Here is a 22,622-nt window from a genome sequence, read left to right on the forward strand (position 1 = left end):
AGATATTTTTTTAAAAAAAGCAACAGACTTCTTCCTTTCTCCGTTGCTTTTTTTAAAGATATCTTGCTATGTTAAACTCATTTAACATAGCGAGACAGCTTTAAAAAAGCAATAGAGATCTTCCTTTCTCCGTTGCTTCCTCTACACAGCTCTGATGTACTGCATAAGCATACGTATGAGCAATACATCAGAAAAAGCCCCAGGATAGCGGAAAACCGCAGAAGGGCACCACGCAGGTATTACACAAAGGCATTATTTAAGAAAAGTATTTTTTTTCTTAAACAATGTCATTGTATAATAGCAATAATCCACGTCTGGGTGTGGATAATGCTAGATTTACCCATGGTGGGTTATTACTTAAATATTCTATGTACTTTAGTGTGTTTTTTATTAATTTTAGTGAACATTTATATTCATAGTAGTTGTCTAAAATAAGCAGAGACGTTAATATGCTCTAATTTAGAGCTTGGAAACTGATGTCCAGTACAGTGATGTAAGACTTGGGGCGGCAGAAAATGATTATGGTAGGGTGTCATTTTCAAGCACTAGGCATGGTAGATAGACACTCAGGCTTAAAATACTTCTGAAAATGGTTAATAGTAAGGCTTTTTTGGCCAAAGACAAATCATTGTATAAAGATAACAATCAGAACAGGCCTTCTTAAAAATCACTTGATATGATGTCCTTTATAGCCTTCATTCTTCACTGGTTGGGTTCGGAACCGATCCGTGGTTCCAACTCAGCCTAATACAAAAGTTCAAGGTCTTCCACTAGCTTGTGGCTGTATCCCTATCCCATCATGCCCTAGGAAAGCTCCTCAGATCTATTTTGCTGCTAAACAGATCAGGTGCTTCCATATTAGCTCTGGCTAAGTGGGAAAACTTCTTTATTTATTGCTACAATATTTTGTTCTTTGCTTGTTTATAAAACTCAAGATTAGTGTTTTATTACATATTTAGTTAGTTTAGAGTGTTTGTTGTTGTGATTTTTGCTTCTGGCCATCATTTTACCGCTAGACCCTTGGCTTAAATTCTCTCCTTTTAAGCCCGTTTTTAGTTAGAGGGCTTCCTTTTGCTATTTTTTTGCTGTATTTTATTAATATACAAGCTTGTTTTAAATTTGAGTGAATTATTGCCCCAGATTTTTTTTCCTGTTCTAACTTAAAGTGTCAGCTCATTTAAGTTAGAGGGCTGCCATTGCCCGTTTGAATTAGAGGGCTACCTTTGCTTCTTCCCTTTCCCTTATCACTAGGCAGCTTTGTTTAAGTTAGAGAACTGCCACCCTTTACCCGTTTTCTGCTTTAATTGTTAAGGGTGTTTCTTTCTTGTTGTTAAAAAAAAAATGTCACTCCTTCAGTTTTAGAGTGCTGCTTGAGAGGAAAAAACAAACTTATAGTGAGAGATTTACTGAAGTCCCCCTTCAATGAAGCACTTGAAGAAGGTCAGAGCACTTCAAAATTGGCAAAATTCTCCTGCCTCAAGGTCCGACAAATCTGGAAAGAGGTCATCTCCTTCTTCTGGGCAATCGGAGCCAACAAAACAATTGAGCAAAGTGGCATCTCCGGATCCAAAGACTGCTGGGCCTGGAAGATCTCCTTCACTGGCTACTTCTGTGTTGGTGCCGATGGAGTTTGAATTATGGAGCTGGTCCCCGGAACTGGAGCCGGTTTCTCCTATTTTAAGATCTCCTCTACTGCCATCAGTCAGATCTGCTCTCTCCTCTCGGCCCTCCAGGAGTCTTTCCTATGATGATGTGGAATGGGTGGCACAGAGACTTTTAAAGACACCAGCGCTGACTAAACTGTTTTCAGCTCCAACCCAGAGGGATTCGGAGCTGACCAAGATTTCCCCTTTGACATTGATTCCTCTTTAGAGCTGACCTGGGACCTCAGAGTCAGAATGCCTGGAACCGATTGTAGTGGAACCGTTGGTGCCAAGATCTATCTTGGGATCTTCAGGCAGACATCTGCTCCGACATCCTTGATTCTGTCTGAACTTGAGGAGTCTAGGAGCCGACATCCTCTGGTCGGGTTTGGGGAGGAGAGTCAGACTGGATGGCTGTTGGATCCGAACTTGCTTCTCTGGGCTTCTGCGTGGGTGAGCTCAGCTCCTACATTGGCCTCAGAACCAACCCTCTTGGTTCTGGAGATATCTTCTGGCTCTTCGGAGCTGGAGGTTTCCTTGGATCAAGGGCAGGGCCTTGCAAGGCGATTAAGAGAGTGCTGTCTCGACAGACAGCTCCAGTCTCAGGTCATGACATTCTTCCCCCTAAAGCACCAATGTCTGTCTCAGCATCACACCATCCACAGATACATGGAGACCCTAGGCCTCAGGATGCCCCATTGGGTGAACCACTCTCTTCCGAAACCTCTCCAGAATGCCCTTCTGAAGAGGTTCCTCATAAGAGACTTTGCAAGAGGAAGCATTTAGACTCCCCAGAAGAGTCAGCCACTTCTGATGCAGACCTTGATGACTCAGAAGGGTCCCCACGGTCGTCCTCTGAGGACGTCTCCTTTGCGGACGTTCTGAAAATTCTTAAGCAGAGAGGTGGCTGGAAGTCCATCAACCATTCTGAGGAGGAGTCTGTACACCTGAAAGCCTTTAGGTCTCACCCTTCTGCCACTTGGGTATCTCTGCGTTTCGACAAGGTCATAGAATTTGTTAGTTGAAAGGCATGGTACTCTCCAGATGCAGTGGAACCTGTTCCTCGGAGGCCAAACAAGTTTATTACTGCACTGTCAGACAAAGGTTTCCTTAACAAGGGTGTTCCAGTAGATGCTATGGTGGTGGCGGCAGACACCAAAAAGGAACTTTCAGAGACATCCTCATCTGCTTATCTGCTGAACAAGGAGTCTGGTACGATAGACAGGTATGGAAAGTGCATGTTCTCTTCAGTGACTTTTGCACTCAGATCATTGAATTATCTGATGCACTTTACTGAAAAAAAAAGCGATCTCCTAAAGGAGCTAGGAGATGCTCTCCAAGGCTCAGTGGCTGCAGGGGTATCAGACAAAGTTTCCTCACAGCTCACCACCTTAAACTCTGTGGTTAATTATTCCATGAGGCTCATTTCTTATGCAGCAGATGGAATGAGTAGAACAGTGGGTTCAGGAATTTCCCTAAGTAGGCATTCCTGGATGCGCTTGTGTGACTTTGCAGAACCCTTTAATTCTTCCTTTGTTAATGCCCCCTTCGATGGCTCATCCTTGTTTGGGCCAAAAGTCAAGTACACACTAACCAGGTGTGAGCAAGAAGGAAAAACTCTCTCTACCATAGGAGTCCGTTTTTCTCTACCTTCTACACCTTACCCAGAAGGTCAAAAGGGAGGAAACATGTGGTTCCAAAAATCCCAGAGAGCTTTTCAAGGCACACGTGGTGATTCTTCCCTCAGGAGCAGAGGGGGTAGCAGTAATGGAAGACGCCATCCATGCGGCAGAGGGGGTCTGCAAAATCAGGGTGACATGGAGTCATTCCATGGTAATCCCTTTCAGCCCTCCTGAAAGGAGGCCTGTCTGTCCCTCTCTGGAGGCAGTCAGGGGTTGCTTATCTTTGTATCCAGAAGCCTGGCTAGAGATAACAAAAGACAAATGGGTACAACGTATCGTATTCAGAGGCTACTCTATGACCTTTTCCTTCCCCATCCCAAACATAAAAAACATTCCAGATGTTCCACTCAGTCAAAGAGAACAGACAACTCTAGAAATTCAAAAGTTGCTAGACAAAAGAGCCATCCAAACAGTCCCAGCAGACCAAATAGGATCCGGAACTTACTCAAGGTTAATTTTATTGCCAAAGAGAACAAGGGACTGGAGACCTATACTGGATCTCAGCAGATTAAACAAATCGGTGAGAAAAACAAAGTTCCAGATGGTAACACTGCAGTAAATATACCCTTTTCTGGAAAAAGACAATTGGATGTGCTTTATACTCTTCCAGGATGCATATAAAAATGGATAGGCTATCCAGGAGTCATCTGTGCTTTTGGCTGGGAGCCAGTCACTGCCAGTTTTGGGCTCTGTCCTTTGGTCTCACTACAGCCCCCAGAGTGTTCACCAAGTGTATGGCAGTAGTCCCGGCTCACTTGAGATGTCTAGGATTCTGAATGTTTCCTTATCTAGACGACTGGCTCCTAACCTCCACCACCAAGCATCTACTAGAAAAAGCAAGGGACACCACATTACATCTCTACTCTCATCTAGGAATCACGTTAAATTACAAAAAAGCTGCCTTGTTGCCATCTCAGTGTATCATTTTTATAGGAGCAGATTTAGATACAACACAAATGAGGGCAAAACTTCCCCAAGAAATAGTCCAGGTACTTTGACATCAGGTTTTAAACCTTTCCAAGAGAAAAGTACAGGCAGGAACAGTACTCAAAGTCTTGGGGACCATGGCAGCAGCAATAAAGTTAGTTCCATTAGCATGCCTGCACATGAGGATTCTACAGTGGCTATTGTTCACTCAGTGGTCCCTACAAGAACTTCCCATGTCCCACCAAATTTCAATAATGGAATCTTGCAAGAGGGACCTTTGCTGGTGGCTTCACTCCACTCAAGTGACATTAGGTCGACCCTTTGTTCTTCAACATCCATTAGCCACAGTAACCACAGACACTTCTCAGATAGGGTGGGGGTGCATTATCTGGGAAGAACAGTCCAAGGCACCTGGCAGGATCATGAGGCCCATTTACACATCAATATCCTAGAGATGAGAGCAGTGATTTTAGCATTGCAAGCATCTCAGGACTTTCTTCCACTGGGAACTGTTGCAATACAGATAGACATGTCAGTTGTTTGGTACATAAACAAACAAGTTGGAACCAGGTCCTACCCCTTCCCATGTCAAGAGGCCCTGAGAGTATGGTAGTGGGTGACCTCCTCCCAGCACTTTCTGATAGCAGTGCACATCCTGGGGAAATCCAACATAATAGCAAACAAACTCAGCAGAGTGATTCTGAAGCCTCAAGAGTGGTCTCTAAAACAGGAAGTAGCGGAGATGATTTTCCACAAATGGGGCCAGCTTTGCTACAACCTTTTTGCCTCATCCATAAATGCCAAATGCAGCAGATTTTTGCCCTAATCCTTCCTCCGGGGGAGTCACCAATGGATGCACTTGTACACGATTGGCTCTCGGGTGTCATATACGCTTCCCTCCCTTTCCATTGATACCCAAAGTTCTTCAGAAAGTAAGGTTATTGGGAAGGAACTTAATACTCATTGCTCCATACTGGCCTCATCAAATCTGGTTCCCCTTCCTTTGGCCTTATCTCCAGGAGGAGCTGTGGCTTCTGGACCCAGTTATGGACCTTCTGACTCATGTGTTAGGGATGCTCCATCCCTCTCTTCAAACCCTCAAATTGACACCGTGGCTACTCCGATTCCAAACATAGCCAGGCTCCCTAATCCATCTTCATCTGTGAAACATATCTTGATCTCCTCTCATAAGGCTTCACTGAGGAAATTATATATGAGCAAATGGAAAAGATTTTCTTCCTGGGCATTAAATTACCACATTGATCCCTTTTTCTGCACCTATAGTGTCCATTCTTGAATTTTTGACAAAAAACTATTCAATGAAGGTGCAGCTGCAGCCACTATTCGAGTTCAGTTAGCAGCAATATCTAATTTTCATATAAGTGAATCAGGCCCAAATCTGATGTCTCACAGACTATGCAAAGCTTTTCTGAAGGGCATTATTTTATTAAGACTACCCATTAAGACTCCTCCAGTGCCATGGGACCTAAATTATATTTTATCACATTTGATTCTCCCCACTTTGAGCCTGCATCATCCTGTGATCTAAAGTTTTTGACTTGGAAAACAATTTTCTTGATTGCTAGAAGAGTTTCAGAACTGCAAACATTATTGATAAAGCCCCACTACATGATTTTCCACAAAGACAGAGTATCCCTTCAAACAAACCCATCTTTTCTACCAAAAGTATGGTCAGAGTCTAATTTGAATCAATCAGTCTTTTTCCCCACTTATGGCAACAAGGCAGAATATATGCTACACCACCTAGATGTGTATAGGCAGTTATGCTTCTACTTGCATAGGACAAAGGACTTTAGAAAATCTGACCTATTATTTGTTTCATTCTCAGACTCTAAGAAAGGTGCTCCTGTATCTAAAGTCACACTTTCAAAATGGATATCAGATTGTATTACTTTTACATACAAATCTCACAACAAAGATCTCACCTTTAAAGTCAAAGGTCATTCTACAAGAGCCATAGCAACCTCTTCGGCCTTTTGAGGTAGACTACCACTTGAGACTATTTGTGCTGCAGTTACATGGGCAATGCCGCATACCTTTATCACTCATTACAAAGTGGATTTGGCCTCCAGAAACAGGGCCTCCTTTGGGTCCACTGTTCTGAAGAATATTATCCCGTGAGCCACCCAAGAAACATGGTGCTAGGGACGCTGTCCCAACCAATGAAGAATGAAGGCGAGATAGGACAACATCACATAAAGAAGTTATGTACTCACCATAACTTTCCATGTGTATTGTCCATCTCACCTTCAATCTTATATCCCACCCTCCTTCCCCCAGCCTTTGGCTACTGGAGGACAGAGTGGTCACAATTGGAAACAAATGTTCTCTGACCTTCTTCATTGCTCTACCAGTTATATTAGTTTTATTGTTACATATGGTTATATCAGCAAACAAGATCTGAGGAGCTTTCCTAGGGCATGATGGGATAGGAATATAGCCACGAGCTAGTGGAAGACCTCGAGCTTTTGTATTAGGCCGAATCAGATCCGAGGATCCGTTCCGAACCCAACCAGTGAAGAATGAAGGCGAGATGGACAACACACATGGAACATTATGGTGAGTATATAACTTCTTTTTTTCCTGACAAAGAAAGGTGCAATGATATTTTGCATTCCAAGAGCACCTTATCTCAATTTTCCTAGTTAGAATATTATGTGAAGAAGAAAGACTGTCGCATTTTTTGAAATTTTGTAATTGATAAGTTTATCTATGTGAGAAACTGCACACAGGTGATTATTAATATATATCTCTCAGCCTGATTTGGCATAGAAATTCCAAATGGGTCTCCTTCAAGTGCAGATCTTTTTGTTTTTCATTTCCGTCTGTAGGGTCAGTATGAGAGTTTCAAAATAGCCCTTAATGTTCCTTTCTTGTTGTAGGACTTGGTTGACTGGAGTAAACCTTTGCTGTGGCAGGTGGGCCACCTTAAGGAACGGTACGATGAGTGGGTTCATCAACCTGTGGATCGACCAATCCGTCTCTTCTATTCAGATTTTGTAGAAGCATGTTCCAAAACTGCCTGGTAAGAGTGCCTGTGGCAGCAGGCAGCACAACTAACGTTTCATTTGCTTGGTTTTCTGGTAGTGTTTGTTTTTTCAAGACACTGTGGATCAGCTTCACTTTTTGAGAATACAAGATGTGCCTGTTAATTTCAGTTCTGCGATGCTTGAATAATGCAGATTCCTAATGTTTGTTTAATTCGAATATTTTGGAGTTGCACAAGCTGGCAGAAGAGTGGTGGGATTTATTATTTTAAAAGATGCACTGCTGATCTTAGCCACTTTCCCGAAATTTCATTACCATTTGTTTCTTAGAAACCTGCATTGCCTTATCTGTCAACCTCTTAATACAAAAATAAAGGACAAATCCAAAAACTAATGGCTTACAGAGGCCCAAAATCAGGGACAGATTTTAAATATTACTCTTATATACTTAGAATGTTACTAGAATAATAGGTTTTGCATTAGCATGCATATTTGTAAAGAATATGAAGTCTGAAACTCAAATGTCTGTCATTACTTAATGATTAATTATCACATTAATAACAATGTACTAAGCATGCGATCAGTCGTGAGGGACTTGGGCACCCAGGTTGATAGCAACCCGACTTTTGACCACCAGGTTGCCTCCATGGTACAGAAGGCTTTCTACATGGCCCCACTTCATAAATAAGGGTATTTCATCCAGGAATGAGGTCATAACATCCCCATACTCCTGCCTTATTAGACCCATTATCAAGTACAATGCCCCCTTCAGCATTTACCTTGCCAAGCACATGCAGCAGTTGGAGAGACCACAGAGGTTCCTGACCAGGAAAATCTAGGGTCTCAAACACCTATCCTTTACAGATAGGCTACAAGCCATGTCCATCTACTCAGTCTCATACAGACTGCTCAGAAGTGACCTGTGTCTGGTCATTTCATACCCAGCCTTGTTAGAGTTTCATCATAACAGAATTCTTTCACACAGATGAAAGGCTTTTAAAAGGCTATTTTTCTGTAATGACCATTCTGGTTTCCATTCAGTTTTTAGCAGCACCACTGCCCTGATCTACTTTGGTTCTACAGTGTAAGTCCAAACAAAATAGTCTGACCTGGTTGGACAAACCATGAAATGGATCATTTGAATGTGACTTTCTGAGGATGAGACTCTGCAGGGGATAAGCATTCTTTTACCCACCCAAGCTGTATGACTTCATAGGAAAGAATAATTGCATAAAACATATCCTTAAAAAGTTGTGTTCGAGCTTAACATTTTTTGATTTGCCTGAACAAAATTTTTGACTGCAAGAGCATGCGGTACAACCATTCATTTTGCAACCATTCATTTTACCTCTTGTCTCAATTCTGTCATTCATTAAGAACATCAATATAGGATTATCCACACTGGCCTAACTAGTCTTCTAATATATGACCATCCCTACTGACCTAACAAAGGAATGTGGCACAGTAGATCACTCCATCTTCCAGTCCAGTACCTAAGCCTTTGCCTGAATTCCCTGAACCGAATCATCGGTTACAAATGTATTCCTATTATCCCAGTTTTCACCCTTGCACTCTCCAAAGTTCCCCAGGGCCATTTTTATTCAGTATTACCTGTGGAGACATGCGTGAATGGGCGTACCTTCATTGAAGGTTGTGCGTCAGAGCTGCCAACTCGGTACATAGGAATCTACTGCCAATCATTAGCGGACCAGAGTTCCTCTGTGGCAACCCCTAACCAGGAAAAGCCGAAAGACACAACATTACTCAAGTTCATTCCTGGCTTTGTGCAGAGGTTACTGTATGATGGTGACACAGTCCTTGTTACCTAAAATTGTGTATTGACTTTCTGTGAACTTTCAGCTTCACAGCAAACTACCTCAGATACCAAGATCTGGATGTTCTTTGTGTTTCACTGTTGCAGTCATTACATTTGGGTAATCTGCTGGCAGGTTGCCCTCAGTCAGCCTGAATTCCAAAGTCTTGGGTCCTGCATTGGTTGCTGTCTCCTATTCCATGACATCAGGTCATCAGGGGTATAAAAAAAGCAGCCAACACCATTTTCTTTAGTCTTTCTTGCCGCGCGGTGCCCGAAGCAGAAGCAGTTTGCAAGTGCCAGTCGGCCGACTCCTGAAAATTTCGAATTCTAGTTTCAGAACCGAAGTTTTCACTAAAGCTAAGTACCCCATTGGGGAAACTTTTTTCTTGCTCCATACTGATGTCAGGAAAAAGTTAATAACTGCATTACTTGTGTGAAGCAAATACCTCATAAGGATTTCCATTTATACTGTATTCCTTGACTAGGCCCTGATCATAATGTGCCTAGCTGTCGGTTTTGTGCTAGATTTAACCAACGCACTATTAAGTGTCGGTATATCTTTGCCTCAAAATATTTTGGAAACAGATTTAACTATCCTGAAATGTCATCGGATAGCAATCCGACTACCAGAGTACACAAAAAATGCAAAGAAAAGGACAGAGATAGACCGTTGAGGTCCAAAACCGATGATGAAGCTTCTCCTAAGCCAGTTGCCGGTACTCAGTGAGGCACTTTCGCAGCCCCTGATACCCGCTACTTTCGAGTCGCAGGCCCCTACCGAGACCGATGTGGAGTCCAGCACACCGCAAGATTCTCAAAGTATTGTACCCACGGATGTCTCTCCCTCAGATGGGTCCAGAGCCGATGAGCAGGCATCGGCTTCTGAGGGTGTATTCGGGCCACAACATTTTTATATAAAACCAACGCCAGCTACAAAATCAAAGACAAAAGCAACTTCTAAAGCTAAAAAACCGATGCATGAGCCATGTGCACAGGCCTCTATGCCCAAAAAAGCAGATGATCAAAATGGCTGAAGACCTAATTACCTTGATCAGGGGTGCCCAACCCCCTCCTGATAACAGGCCTAGGCAAGACACTGACTATGAATCTTCAGATCAGGTTTCTATTTCTTCTAATTCCTCTTCTGATCAGGAATTATCTATACCACCCTATGAGGATTCTGATGCAGAGGAATCTATCCCATCTGCATCTCCTCCTGAAGATTATTCCTTTGGAAAAACCTTGCATACTTTGAGGGAGCATTTTCACTGGGAGAGTCAAGGTTTCTCAGAATCAAAAAAGAGGCTCAGAGATTTCCTTCTTCTCCGTCAGCATAAGCCTTTAGCCATACCTCCTGTTTTAGACATTGTGGATGATGTGTTTTCGGAGTCAAGCTTGACTCCAGACTCCTTACCTCCGGCTCCTTGCAAGCCAGACAGATATTACAGGGTTCCTGACTCACACAAATTTTTATTTAGAAACCCTGCTGCTGACCCTGAAACTTTCACAGGGTCCAAAAGGTGTTAAGGCCTCAACAGCAAAAAATCCTACCCCCTCTGACAGAGATTCAAGGGCACTGGATAGATGGGGAAAGAAGGTTTATACATCTGCAACCTTGGCAATTAGGGCCTTAAACTGCCAGTTTCATATGCTCAAGTATCAACAATATCTTATGGGATTACTGAAACAGAAAATGATGTTGATTTCTGAATGTGCAGAAAATAAAGAATTGCAGGAATTATTGCATGCAGCAGAACAAGTTGGAAAGCATACTTTGCAATCTGGTTTTGATTCCTTAGAGGTCTCCTGCAGGGCCGCAGTTACTGGATCTGTGATTAGGAGGCATGCCTGGCTAAAAGAGCAAAATTTGCCTGATCATGTTAAAGCTAAATTGCTGGATGCACCTTTACAGCATGATACTCTGTTTGGTATTAAGGCAGAAGAGGTTTTAAAGAAAATGGAAGACAAAGCTAAGTTTATGCAAACTGTAAAAGACTTCTTACAAGTGCAGCCACCAAGATTCAGTAGACAATGACCTACAAATAATTGGTCCTTTCCTGTGTCCGACAACTCAATGGGGCAAATCCAGGCACCCTAAAGGTTCTTGATACCAGTCACAGGATTCTTACAGGTCAAAGCAATGGGGTGCTTCTACCTCCAAATCTGGAGGAAATAAAGTGCAACCCTACAGTAAACAGTCTCAATGACTTCCCTCTGCCATCACCAAGCACTTATCTTTTGGCAGCACCCATAGGGGGAAAATTAGCACTTTATGCTCAAAATTGGCAGTTAATAACCCAGGACAAGTGGGTGTTAAACATAGTATCTCAGGGATATAGATTCCACTTCCACACTCTGCCAATTGCAAATGGTTGGCCAGATCTGCCAAAAAAATCAATGGGCAGAGGCACAGAAACAGGTTACGTCCCTCATGGATATGGGGGCTATTCAGCCAGTACCAGAATAGGAAAAAGGACAAGGTTTTTATTCAAGACTGTTCTTGGTACCCAGAAAAGACAAGGCCTGGCGCCCAATACTGGATTTATCAATTTTGAACAAATACCTGGACATTCCAAAATTCAAAATACTAACTTTGCAGCAGCTTCTGTCCATGATGGGCAAGAACGCTTGGCTGATTAGACCTAAAAGAGGCATACCTGCATATCCCAATAAGGGAATCGTGCAGACGATACCTCCATTTCAAGGCTGGCTTTATGCATTACCAATTCTCTGCACTGCCTTTTGGCTTATCTAGTGCGCCCAGGGTCTTTACAAAGTGCCTGGCACCAGTAATTGCATTTTGCAGACAAAGAAGTATACAAATATATCCTTACTTGGACGACTGTCTCATTCAAGCAGAGAACAAGGACATTCTTCTTCAGCATCTGGCATTTGTGAAAAGGCTTCTAACATGCCTAGGGTACACAATAAATGAAAAGAAATCACAACTGGTACCCTCTCAAAAGATAACATTCCTGGATGCAAGCTTGAATACAACTGCCCAGATGGCTTTCCTCATGCCAGACAAACAAAGGCAACTGACTACTTACTTCAAACTGATGGCAATAAAAACCCAGTTATCTGCAAGACAAACTCTGCAGGCTTTGGGGTTCATGGCATCCTGCATTCTACTGATTCCATATGCAAGACTGCATATGAGGAAACTACAGTGGTACCTAAAAAGTTTATGGAGTCAACATTGTCACAGTCTGGAAACAATGATTCCTCTCATTCCCTGTCTACAACAGAAGTTTCTATGGTGGGCAAAGGCATGTCACCAAAACATGGGACGGACTTTCACTCTACCCCCCGCCAGCCAAACCTTAACAACAGACGCATCAGATTATGCATGGGGGGCCCACCTGGCGGGAAGATGCATTCAGGGCATATGGACCCCAAAACAAATGCATCTGCACATCAACCAAAAAGAGATGTTAGCTGTTCAAAATGCTCTGACAGCCTTCAAGGACTTACTTTATCCAGGACAGCTACTGATAAAGACGGACAACACCACAGTTATGTGGTATATAAACAAGCAGGGGGGCACTCACTCATACCTCCTTTGCACATTAGCCATAGCACTGTGGGACACAGCCTTGACTTATCAAGTACATCTGCAAGCTCAATTCCTGCCAGGAAAGCAAAATACTCTGTCAGATGATTTAAGCAGAAACCTTATGGACCCTCACGAGTGGAAACTAGATCCACAAGTCTTCAGCGTGATAACAAAGAAATGGGGGAGCCCAGACATAGACCTATTTGCCTCTCCTCGGAATTATCAACTGGAAAAATTCTGCACAAGGACTTATCACAAACAAGCATGGAAAGTGGACGCCCTATCCTTCAGCTGGAAAAACCTATCAGTTTACGCCTTTCCTCCTCTGCCTCTTCTTCCCAAGGTCCTACTAAAAGTCAGACAAGAGAAACCAAAGATGATACTAATTGCCCTGAACTGGCCCCACAAATACTGGTACCCAATAATAAGGAACATGTCTCAATTCCCAGCTTGGTACTTGCCTCAAATACCTCACATACTGTCACAGCAAAACAATCAGATCCTGCACAATCAGCTCCAAACACTGAACCTGGCAGCATGGCTGATCATGTTACTCAAACAACACCTCTCAGTAAAGCTGTGATGGATGTCATTTTGGAAGCCAGAAGGCCTAGTACTAGAAAATCTTATGTTGATAGATGGAAGAGATTCTGTGCTTGGAAGCAAGCACAAGGAACTGACACAGCAGAGCCAAATATTTCTCAGATTTTACAATACTTGACTGAGATGCTTGACAAAGGCTATCTTTTTCATCAATAAAAATCCATGCCTCTGCCATCTCGGCTCATTACAATAGAGAGCCACCAATCTTTTCTCATCCTTTACTAAAGCAGTATCTTAGAAGGGCCAAAAATCTAAGGCCTCCTAGAAGATCACCAATTCCTGCATGGGACCTCAATTATGTGTTGGAAAAGCTCACCCTGCCTCCATTTGAACCAGCTGCTACTGCAGATCTAAAGTTTTTATCATGGAAAACAGCTCTGCTCCTGGCAATTACTTCAGCAAGAAGGGTCTCAGAGCTACAGGCCCTCATGGCTGTGTAGCCTTTTATCATACTTTACCCAGACAGGGTGTCCCTCAGGACCAATCCTTCATTTATACCTAAGGTGGTTTCCAGTGTGGCTCTTAACCAAACTATTAATCTGCCAACTTTTTATCCAAATCTGCAGAACAAGGGGGAGCGGATTCTGCATTCCTTGGACGTACACAGACAACTAAGATTCTACTTGAGCAGGACTAAAGCTCTAAGAAAAACTGAGCAGTTACTAGTGACATTTGCTGCAGGATCAGAGGGAAAGGCTATTTCAAAGCAGACTATTTCAAAGTGGATAAGCCACTGCATTCGTTTCTGTTATTTACACTATGGCAAACCGGTGCCCAAGGGCATTAGGTCTCATTCCACCAGGGCTGCAGCTACATCAGCAGCTTTTCTCAGAGGAGTACCAACCAAAGACATTCTAGAGGCTGCTACTTGGAGTTCTGTTCACACTTTTACAAAGCATTATCATTTGCCTCTCTAAGTCCAGGGCAGGCTTTGCCGCTGCAGTTCTGCAGGGCCTTATAGCAGCCCCTAATGCAGTTTAGCTCCAGCCTCCCATCCATAGCTTTGGGATTCTACCCAAATGTAATGACTGCAACAGGGAAACATGAAGAACATAGTACAGTTGTGTACACTTACCATAAATGTAGATGTTGGAGTGTATTCACTGTTGCAGTCCAGGTTACCCGCCCGCCATCCCCCTTTTATTCTGGAGTTTCTCTTTCCTTCACTATCTTCTACAACCTTTGTGGTGTATTTGCTTGTAGATGAAGGTAACGTTTATATTGTTGCATGTATATATAGTTTATATATATATTTTTGCTACCCATTTGAGGGGCACCTGACATCTGGGGCAAGAAAAACTAAAGAAAATGGTGTCGGCTGCTTGTTTTATACCCCTGACGACCTGACGTCATGGAAGAGGAGACAGCAACCGATGCAAGACCCAAGACTTTGGAATTCAGGCCGACTGAGGGCAACCTGCCAACAGATTACCCAAATGTAATGACTGCAACAGTGAATACACTCGAACATCTACATTTATGGTAGGTGTACACAACTGTACTGTTGTGCAACACTAATTATTTCTCATCTATAAAAATAACTGTCAGCCCCTGTAGCCATGAGTAGTTCCCTCTTTGATTCTTTATTGTTAGATTGCAGAACCTTGATCAGGTTACTGGAGGTAAATAGTTCTGTTTTAACTTGAACTGCATGCTGTTTCTGGTGTCACGTATAGCACCTCCATGTTACTGTAAGTTATCCTTATAGCTTTTTCTGCCACAGCAAGATCTACCACGCCCCTGTTGTCATACAAGTAGCAATTTTCTTCTTCACCTTTGCCTTCTTTGACATTGGGATTCTGATAAACAGGCAACACATTTGGAGATATTCGGTTAAAATGCAAAAAATTACATTTGACAGGAATTTTAATCAACAAACCTGGTTGCTGCAGAGTATTGGTTTTTACTGTTGAGGTACAATGACTTTGGAGTTGATTACATTAAGAAAGGAGGGCACAGATCTATGCACAGGGGTTCATATCTACAAAACGTTCTTTGTTAATGCCTGTCTCAAGTGGGTCTCTTATTACAAGATACATAAGGTGTTAGTAGTAGGTGGTTAATAATATTTATAAACAACATTTTTGAATGTAGCGTCAGTCTCACGCATTAATAAGTATTTTTTTCATAATACTGTAAATATGTAAATATATTTACTTTCTCCACAGAAACGGTGAATAGTAATGTGCAATACATATGGTGTACTCTTCAGTGATAATATTTTATCTATTGCACTGCCTATAGTTTTACAGATTTCTGTCAAACATTGATTGAGGCAGTGATAGGAAGGGCTTATTCAAGAGTGGCTAAAAGTATGCATTTGCCAATGTCTATCCTGCCATGTTTGGCAAGTCAGTTGGGAATGCTGCTGTATTTATAGAATGCTGATATAATTATATTTTTAATATTGCAGTAATGAGTGCAGGGAGTAAGTGATGTGTCAAGCCAGACCACCAAAACATTTTATAGACCTTGCAGTTTTTAGAGCTTGACCATCTCACATCTGACATTCCAGATGTGATGGCATAAGCCATTTTTGAGAGCCAAAAAAAGTTATACTTGTTTTGTTGAGACTGACTTTGAGTTTCCTGCTTTTGCTGTTGTGACTCAGTTAACACAGAATACAATTAAAGTAAAGGATTTACACTTTGTCTCAAGTGCAGTGCCAGATACCCAGACAGTAATGTCATCAGCATGAAATAAGATATTGTATGTCTTTTATGAAACAATGAGGGTGTTAAGGACAAGTGCCAAAGGTCCAAAGACTGACCCTTGTAGAACACCAGACAATACTGTGCAGAATGAGGACTGTGTGTTTGACAGGACAATTTTAATGATTGTTCCAAGTGATAAGACAAACAGATTAAAGTAGAAGAGCTCTAAGGCCATTATTAAGGAAGAAGAAATTATCTACAAGGGCAAGTGTCTTGCAGAGGTCAATGACAATTACACATGTGAGGTAGCCTGTGTACATTGTAGGATTGAATGCATCAGTCAAAAAACAGAAGAACTATATTAGCACCATGTTCTTTTCTAAATCCATACTCGAGGCTAGTGAGAAGGCCACTGGCTTCAGCATGTTCCTGAAATTGTATGACTGCAGCCTTCAGTAAAATTCTGGCAACGGCATCAGCAGGTCCATAGGCTGAAGGGAGTCAGATCCAGAGCCTGATATATGTTTGGGGATTTAGATGACAGTGGCAATGCTCCAGAGGAAATACAACACAGCAGACAGTGGTACTAATGGTATGTTTGAGAGCTGGAGCTATGAAAGTTTCACAGGCCCTAAAAATTCATATAACAGCCATCAGATCCAGCCTTGCTGTAACAGAAAACTTTTTGAGCCATTTATTAATCTGAGATAAGGTAACCATTTTTTTAAATCAGTTTCAAAACAGAAAGTGGTATCAGCAGAGATAATCCCGGCTGAAGCGAGGCAGAGGTGGGTGTTGAATTAAGAAGGGACATACATTGCAAATGCCTCTGCAATTAATTTTGAATCAGCAATTAAGTGACCACCAAACATGACAGATTAATATGGGACTGAACATCTTAATAGATTGCTAATCTTCTTCAAGTATCCTCTTGGGTTACGAAGTAGTACTTCCTGATTGATGTCTTTGTATTCTGGAAACTTTGCTGTTGTTTGCAAGCTATTTGCATTCATTCCTATCTAAATACAGAATAAAGATCTGAATCCACTATGAGTTCAGTATTCTATTACCTGGTTCAGACCAGTTTCTAGCCTTTGTACAGCTGTTGAGGAAGGTATAGCATCACCTTTGACTCTCTTGGTTTTGGCAGATTATTATTTTCCAGCAATGTCAAGAGAATGCTAAGGAAATACTTAAGAGCAGGGTGGCAGACTTCTTGCTCAGATACTAGAGGCCAGTTAGTAGGGGCCAGACCTAACCACAGATGTGGTTCTTGCTCCTGTTTTAGTACTCTGTAGGTGATGGTCTTGTAATTTTTTTACTAAAAACATAGGCCAAAATAATCACAGATCACCATAGTAAAGACAGTGAAAGAAGGGGTTGAGAATCTAGAAGGCTGGTCCCTGCAGTCTAACAAGTGATATTTCCCAGTTAATGGATTTGGAGGAATGCATTAATGGGTTACTGAAGAAGGTTGAAATCCCCAAGTAGTAATGGGTTACTACAAATAAGTTTAGCAACATAAATGCATGTTTTTCAATTACTGCCTGCTCCCTGGTTGAAGGGGGCTGGTAAGGTAATCTAAGCCTTACTATGAGGGTATCCCCTATAAAATGCTTATGATTTGTCCAGGAATTAGGAGAAGGTGCTATTGGAACAACACTTACAAGGAGAATTACTTCCCCAGTCTCAGTCTATGGTCAGAGTTGTACATGGACAAGACAGAAGTGAGGTATTGTATCATCAGGTTTTAACCAGGATTCAGTAATTCCAAAATTGTTAGTTGATGTAGGTGAAACCAAGAGTCAAAACCTGTTTATGTGTTATAAATACTACAGAAAGACTCTTTAGATCAGACATATATAACAAGTATGAAATGTATATAAAGCAAAATGTATAGTGATCTGTCAGCATTAAAGTGCATGCTATATGTGAAACTGAAGATAAGCACAAAAATATATAATTTTAATAAGTAAATGGGAAGGTCATCTGTCTTTACGGCTGGAGTTCAGTTTTAAAGACAGTTCAATAACTACTGAAGAGGGCTTTCATCTAGGGCTGTTCTCTAAAGTCAAGTGAAGAATCAGGGGGTGACAGATTGCAGAAAGCCATCATGATGTCTGTGAACATTGTCTCAGCAAGCTTTTGCCATCCATCTCTCTACATATTTAGTCAGGCAGTGAGAATTTTATCCATTTATCCTTTGGTTTTCTTGGGTCCACCAAGTCTTGTTCTCCCACCCTAATTCACTTATGCATCATTATTCACAGGTGCAGTCTATGCTCATAGTCGCTATAGATGACAAATAACTGATAGAACACCTGACCATGTGGTCACACCTTGGCCTCCCCAGGAAAGTTGGATGGAAACATCAGCTTAAAAGTATCGAGTGCAGGAAGTGGGGTGTTGGTGAAACTGTCAATGGTATTGTTAGCAGAATTAAGGATAAGTTTACCCTGCTTAACTGCCTGTGTCATGTCAACTACTCAAGCAGGAAGGCATTATAGTAGCATTCTACCAGCACACTGTGTGTGCATGTGTGTGTGTGTGTGTGTGTGTGTGTGTGTGTGTGTGTGTGTGTGTGTGTGTGTGTGTGTGTGTGTGTGTTTGTGTGTGTGTGTGTGTGTGTGTGTGTGTATATATATACATAGTTGTTGCATGGTGGTTAAAATTTATATCACCCCCCTAAGGAAGAGAGTTTCTATCTGGAACTCATCCGTTTCTCTATGCCTAATAATTCTATTTCAGGCTTCTCATTCTCACAAAACCTGAACTATGACTACACAAGCAGATGCCATGATCTCTGTACCAAAGGCTGCTTAAAAGAACAGGAATGATATAACAGCGTAATACCATTTTACCATGCTATGATAATGTGTTAAGACCAACAAGAACTTCTAATAGCATTTTGTGACATAATATGTGGGTACATATATTGTCAAATCACATAACATTTGGATAATTACACTTCAAAGATGGCTGCGCATTGAGTAGCAGCTTAACTCTAGCTCTCTCAGTGTGAGAACAGAAACTCAACAGAGAAGACCAGTAGAATTTTGTGTTTATAGGTAAATAACAGTAAGTGTACTGCCTGGATGCCAGGAAAAAAAGAAATACAGAGCTCCTGGAAAACAAATCAGCTACAAAAAGTGAGGAAGAAACACTGACTGGGGAAAGTTCTGCAGCTGTTTAGCAAAATGCAACGCAACCTCCAGGCATGACTTCCAGTAACCTACAGGAAGATATAAAACAACTGCGCACAGACCTGGTTAAAATAAATGAAACACTGATGGAGTATACTAACACAAACAACAAAAGGCTGGAAAAATGGAAGAAGCTTTAAACAGATATTCAGATCAGATGATGAAGCTGCAAAAATTAGAGGTTGAAATGAAGAAAAAGCTGTCTGAATATAAGACTGCTCCAGAAGAGATGTTTCAAAAAATAATAGAATTAGAGGACAAACCATGTAGGGAAAATCTGAGATTTTCAGCTATATCACAGAAGCTGGAGGGAACAGACTGCATTCATTTTATAAAAGCACAAATAAGCAACATGACTGGTATTCCACAGCAGGAGTTGAAAGGGCATATCATGTGCATGCTCCAAACCTGGTTACAAGAAAGCAGCCTAGACCATTAATAGTAAAGATGCAATCCTATCAGCAGAAGGAGTTGATTCAGACAAAACTGTGTTAGAAAGGCAAAATACTTAAAGTGGGAGACAGCAGAGTGTTTGTGCAGAATGATTACTCATTGTACACCAGGCAGAAGAGGAGTAAATTCATCCCACTATTCAGGGAATGTTGAGATGCAGATGTGAGATTCAAACTGCTGTACCCAACTGTCTTCAAGTTATTCTTCCCTGGAGGGACAAAATCATGTTTTGATGAATTACATGCTAAGGAGGAACTACAAAAGTTTGTCCAAGAACAAGTGAGCTGTGAAGCAAGAAGAGATTCTTCTTCTTGTTCTTCTGGTAATAAAGACCACAGAGACTGTACCTGTGAAACATTTTCCACTGTTTCAAAGGAAAATGTTGGAGACAAGAATGGGGCCATGAGAATTGACTAGAAAAATCAGGAATACATTGGAAATGAAGCAGATACAGGACTTGGAAAATGAAGGTTAACAATAATGAAACCAGTAATGTAATGTGGGATTACAATGCAATAATTATATTTGTGAAATATGACAGAACAAGAAAATCTGTAAATAGTGGACTTTTTCAGACTGTGTTGTACTTGTGGGGGATTCTAAAGTATATGCCATACTTCATGTCATTAATGTTTGGAAAAATGCTTTGGGGAAGGGAGGAAAGGGGGGAAAGTTTACTGTAAGTAAATAAAACTTTTTTTCTTAATAGTACTATTTTTGTGGTGTTTAGTTTTCTTTGCATGCTATAATGTAAAGTTTTCTCCATTATTTTTAAATGTAATGGGGATTGTAAATATGTGCTGCTGTTCTTTTTTTTTTTCCTTTCTTTCTTCCTTCTCTCTTTCTTCTTGATCAGTTTTGAGAAATGTGGGCACTGCAATGTAAAAAAGTCTGACTAAAAGAGCATGAGAAAAGAATAATTAATGTGATTTTTCCTCATTCTTACATGGGGAAATGACTCGATTAAGGACTTTAGATTGATTTAGTAGCAAGTTTTAAATGAAAGCAAGTAGTTTATTTATTTATTTATTTTATGTTTGTTTACTGGGATAGTCCAACTGGGTGGGAGACCCACTTTCAGAGGAGGCCCGGGGGAAAAGCCTCACAAGATACAGAGAATACATACAATTATAAGTATTACAAACATATGTTTAGAAAAAAAACATGTTAAGAAAAACATCCTTAGCTATTTTAGCCACAGTTATGAAAAAAGTAACATATTAATATTTAGGGGAACATGACACAGTTATGAAACATAATAATATTTAGCTTACATAGACAGGATTGAATATAGGCTATAGTTAAGAGTGCATGTTAGTAGTTAAATGTGGATGTAGTTGATGCAAGGTTTACATTAGTCAGTCTAAATAAGTTGTAAGGATTACACTTGAAAGTATAGGGTAGAGATAATGGTCAGACAGACTTCAGACAAGAGCAAATCCAGGACTTAGATAGGTGGGACTTGAGCAGCGGTTTAAATTGTTGGGGGTTAGCTGTAGCTTGTATAAGTTGGGGGGGGTCAAATTCCATTCCCTGGAGATATGATTGGAGTAGAGTGAATTTCCATAGAGATTGTTAGCTCTTGTAACTTACAACAGAAGCTTGTCAGAAGAGCTGAGTTGCCTTATGTTGGATTGGGGTTGAAGTAGGATTTGGAGTGTTGGATATTTTTCAGGTTAATATACCATGTGTAGGCTATTGTAAGGTGGGTGAATATAAGGAGGTTGCATATTTACAGCAGATGTGGTTATTGTAAGGCATTACAGGGGTGTGCTCTATATGAGGAGTTGCTAGCAAATCTAGCAATTTTGTTATAGCAAGCATCTAGTTTAGCTAGATCAGTTTTATTCAAATTGGTGAAGATGGCAGAAAAAAAAATGAAAAAGAATATTGAATATTATGATACTTTTTTCCTAGCAAATGAATGTATGCTTAGTAGCATTTCTGTATTTGGCCCTCATGTCTCCATGGATACAATCTAATAAAGAGAAATTGACTGTCTGGTTAGCATGTCTCCATGGAGGCAATCTGATAAAGTGAAATTGGTTATACTCTAGTGGAGAGTGATTGGCTGGGGAAAGAAAAAATAAAAGAGAAACTGAATAGGAGATAATGTTCTCTGAAAGCATTCAGGGGTTTTCCCAGCTGGGAGAGCTGTAAAGATAAGACAAAACCAGTTAGCACTTAGTAGAAGCACAGGCTGAACAACGAGTCTTAGCATGGATAACCTTTCTTTTAAGTTATCAGTGTTAGAAAACAATGAACTCTAGCCCGCTGACAAATGGCCAGGTTAAAATATAAGCTTATTAATGTTCGGTAAGCACTTTCACAGCACAAGGTTGCTTCTTCAGAACATTTCAAAATACACCAAAAGAATAGCCTTTATATTTAAAACCAATAAGCACAATGTCCAATGGGCAGCAGGATGCAATCAAAGCATCAGTTCAGAAATTTACTGTGCATAATTAATGGACTTGGTCTAATTAATTTGCCTATAACTATCAAATGTGAGTTTCATCTTATAAGAAAGCTATTAATACTGTTGTGTCCAATCAAAATGCAACTAAATTAGTGTCATGATTGGTTAAAGTTTTTATATTTCCACTTTGTTCCAGCCCTATCAAAAAAAGTTAAAAACCATAATGTCGTATCAAAAATCAATAAAATAAAAACAATCAAACAGCTCTAAAATGTACCTAAAAATTTGATATTTGTTATAATAAAATATCTTTCATAATGCATTGCTGTAGTATTTTAACATCAAAGTAAATATAATCTATATTATCTATAAGTAAATGTATCTGACCCGACACTTGCAGCAGCTGGAGAGGCCACAAAAGTTCCTCACCAAAAGGATAAAGGGTCTCAAACATCTGTCCTATGCTGCCCGACTGAAAGAACTCCAGCTCTATTCAGTCGCCACGCTTGCTCAGAGGTGACCTTTGCCTAACATACAAGGCCATGTCAAACCCAGATTTGATGAATATGCTTCACCTCAAAAAATCTAGATCCGTCAGAGCCACAAGGGCGGGAGACGTAAACCTCGACACGGCTATTAATAGGACGTGCTGGAGGGA

The 22,622-nt window shown here is 41.0% G+C and overlaps 1 protein-coding gene across 1 annotated transcript in view; it reads left to right on the forward strand.

Moving 5' to 3' along the window:
- Nucleotides 1-22,622, forward strand: part of FA2H (fatty acid 2-hydroxylase) — a 688,749-nt gene that overhangs the window by 483,194 nt on the left and 182,933 nt on the right. Inside the window, exon 3 of the mRNA XM_044058537.1 lies at nucleotides 7,156-7,298. Within this exon, the coding sequence (XP_043914472.1) occupies nucleotides 7,156-7,298 (143 nt within the window). The remainder of the gene's footprint in view (nucleotides 1-7,155; nucleotides 7,299-22,622) is intronic.

This window comes from Protopterus annectens, chromosome 16.part0 (assembly GCF_019279795.1).
Source record: "Protopterus annectens isolate FY-2018-M chromosome 16.part0, PAN1.0, whole genome shotgun sequence".
Taxonomy (NCBI): Eukaryota; Metazoa; Chordata; order Ceratodontiformes; family Protopteridae; genus Protopterus; species Protopterus annectens.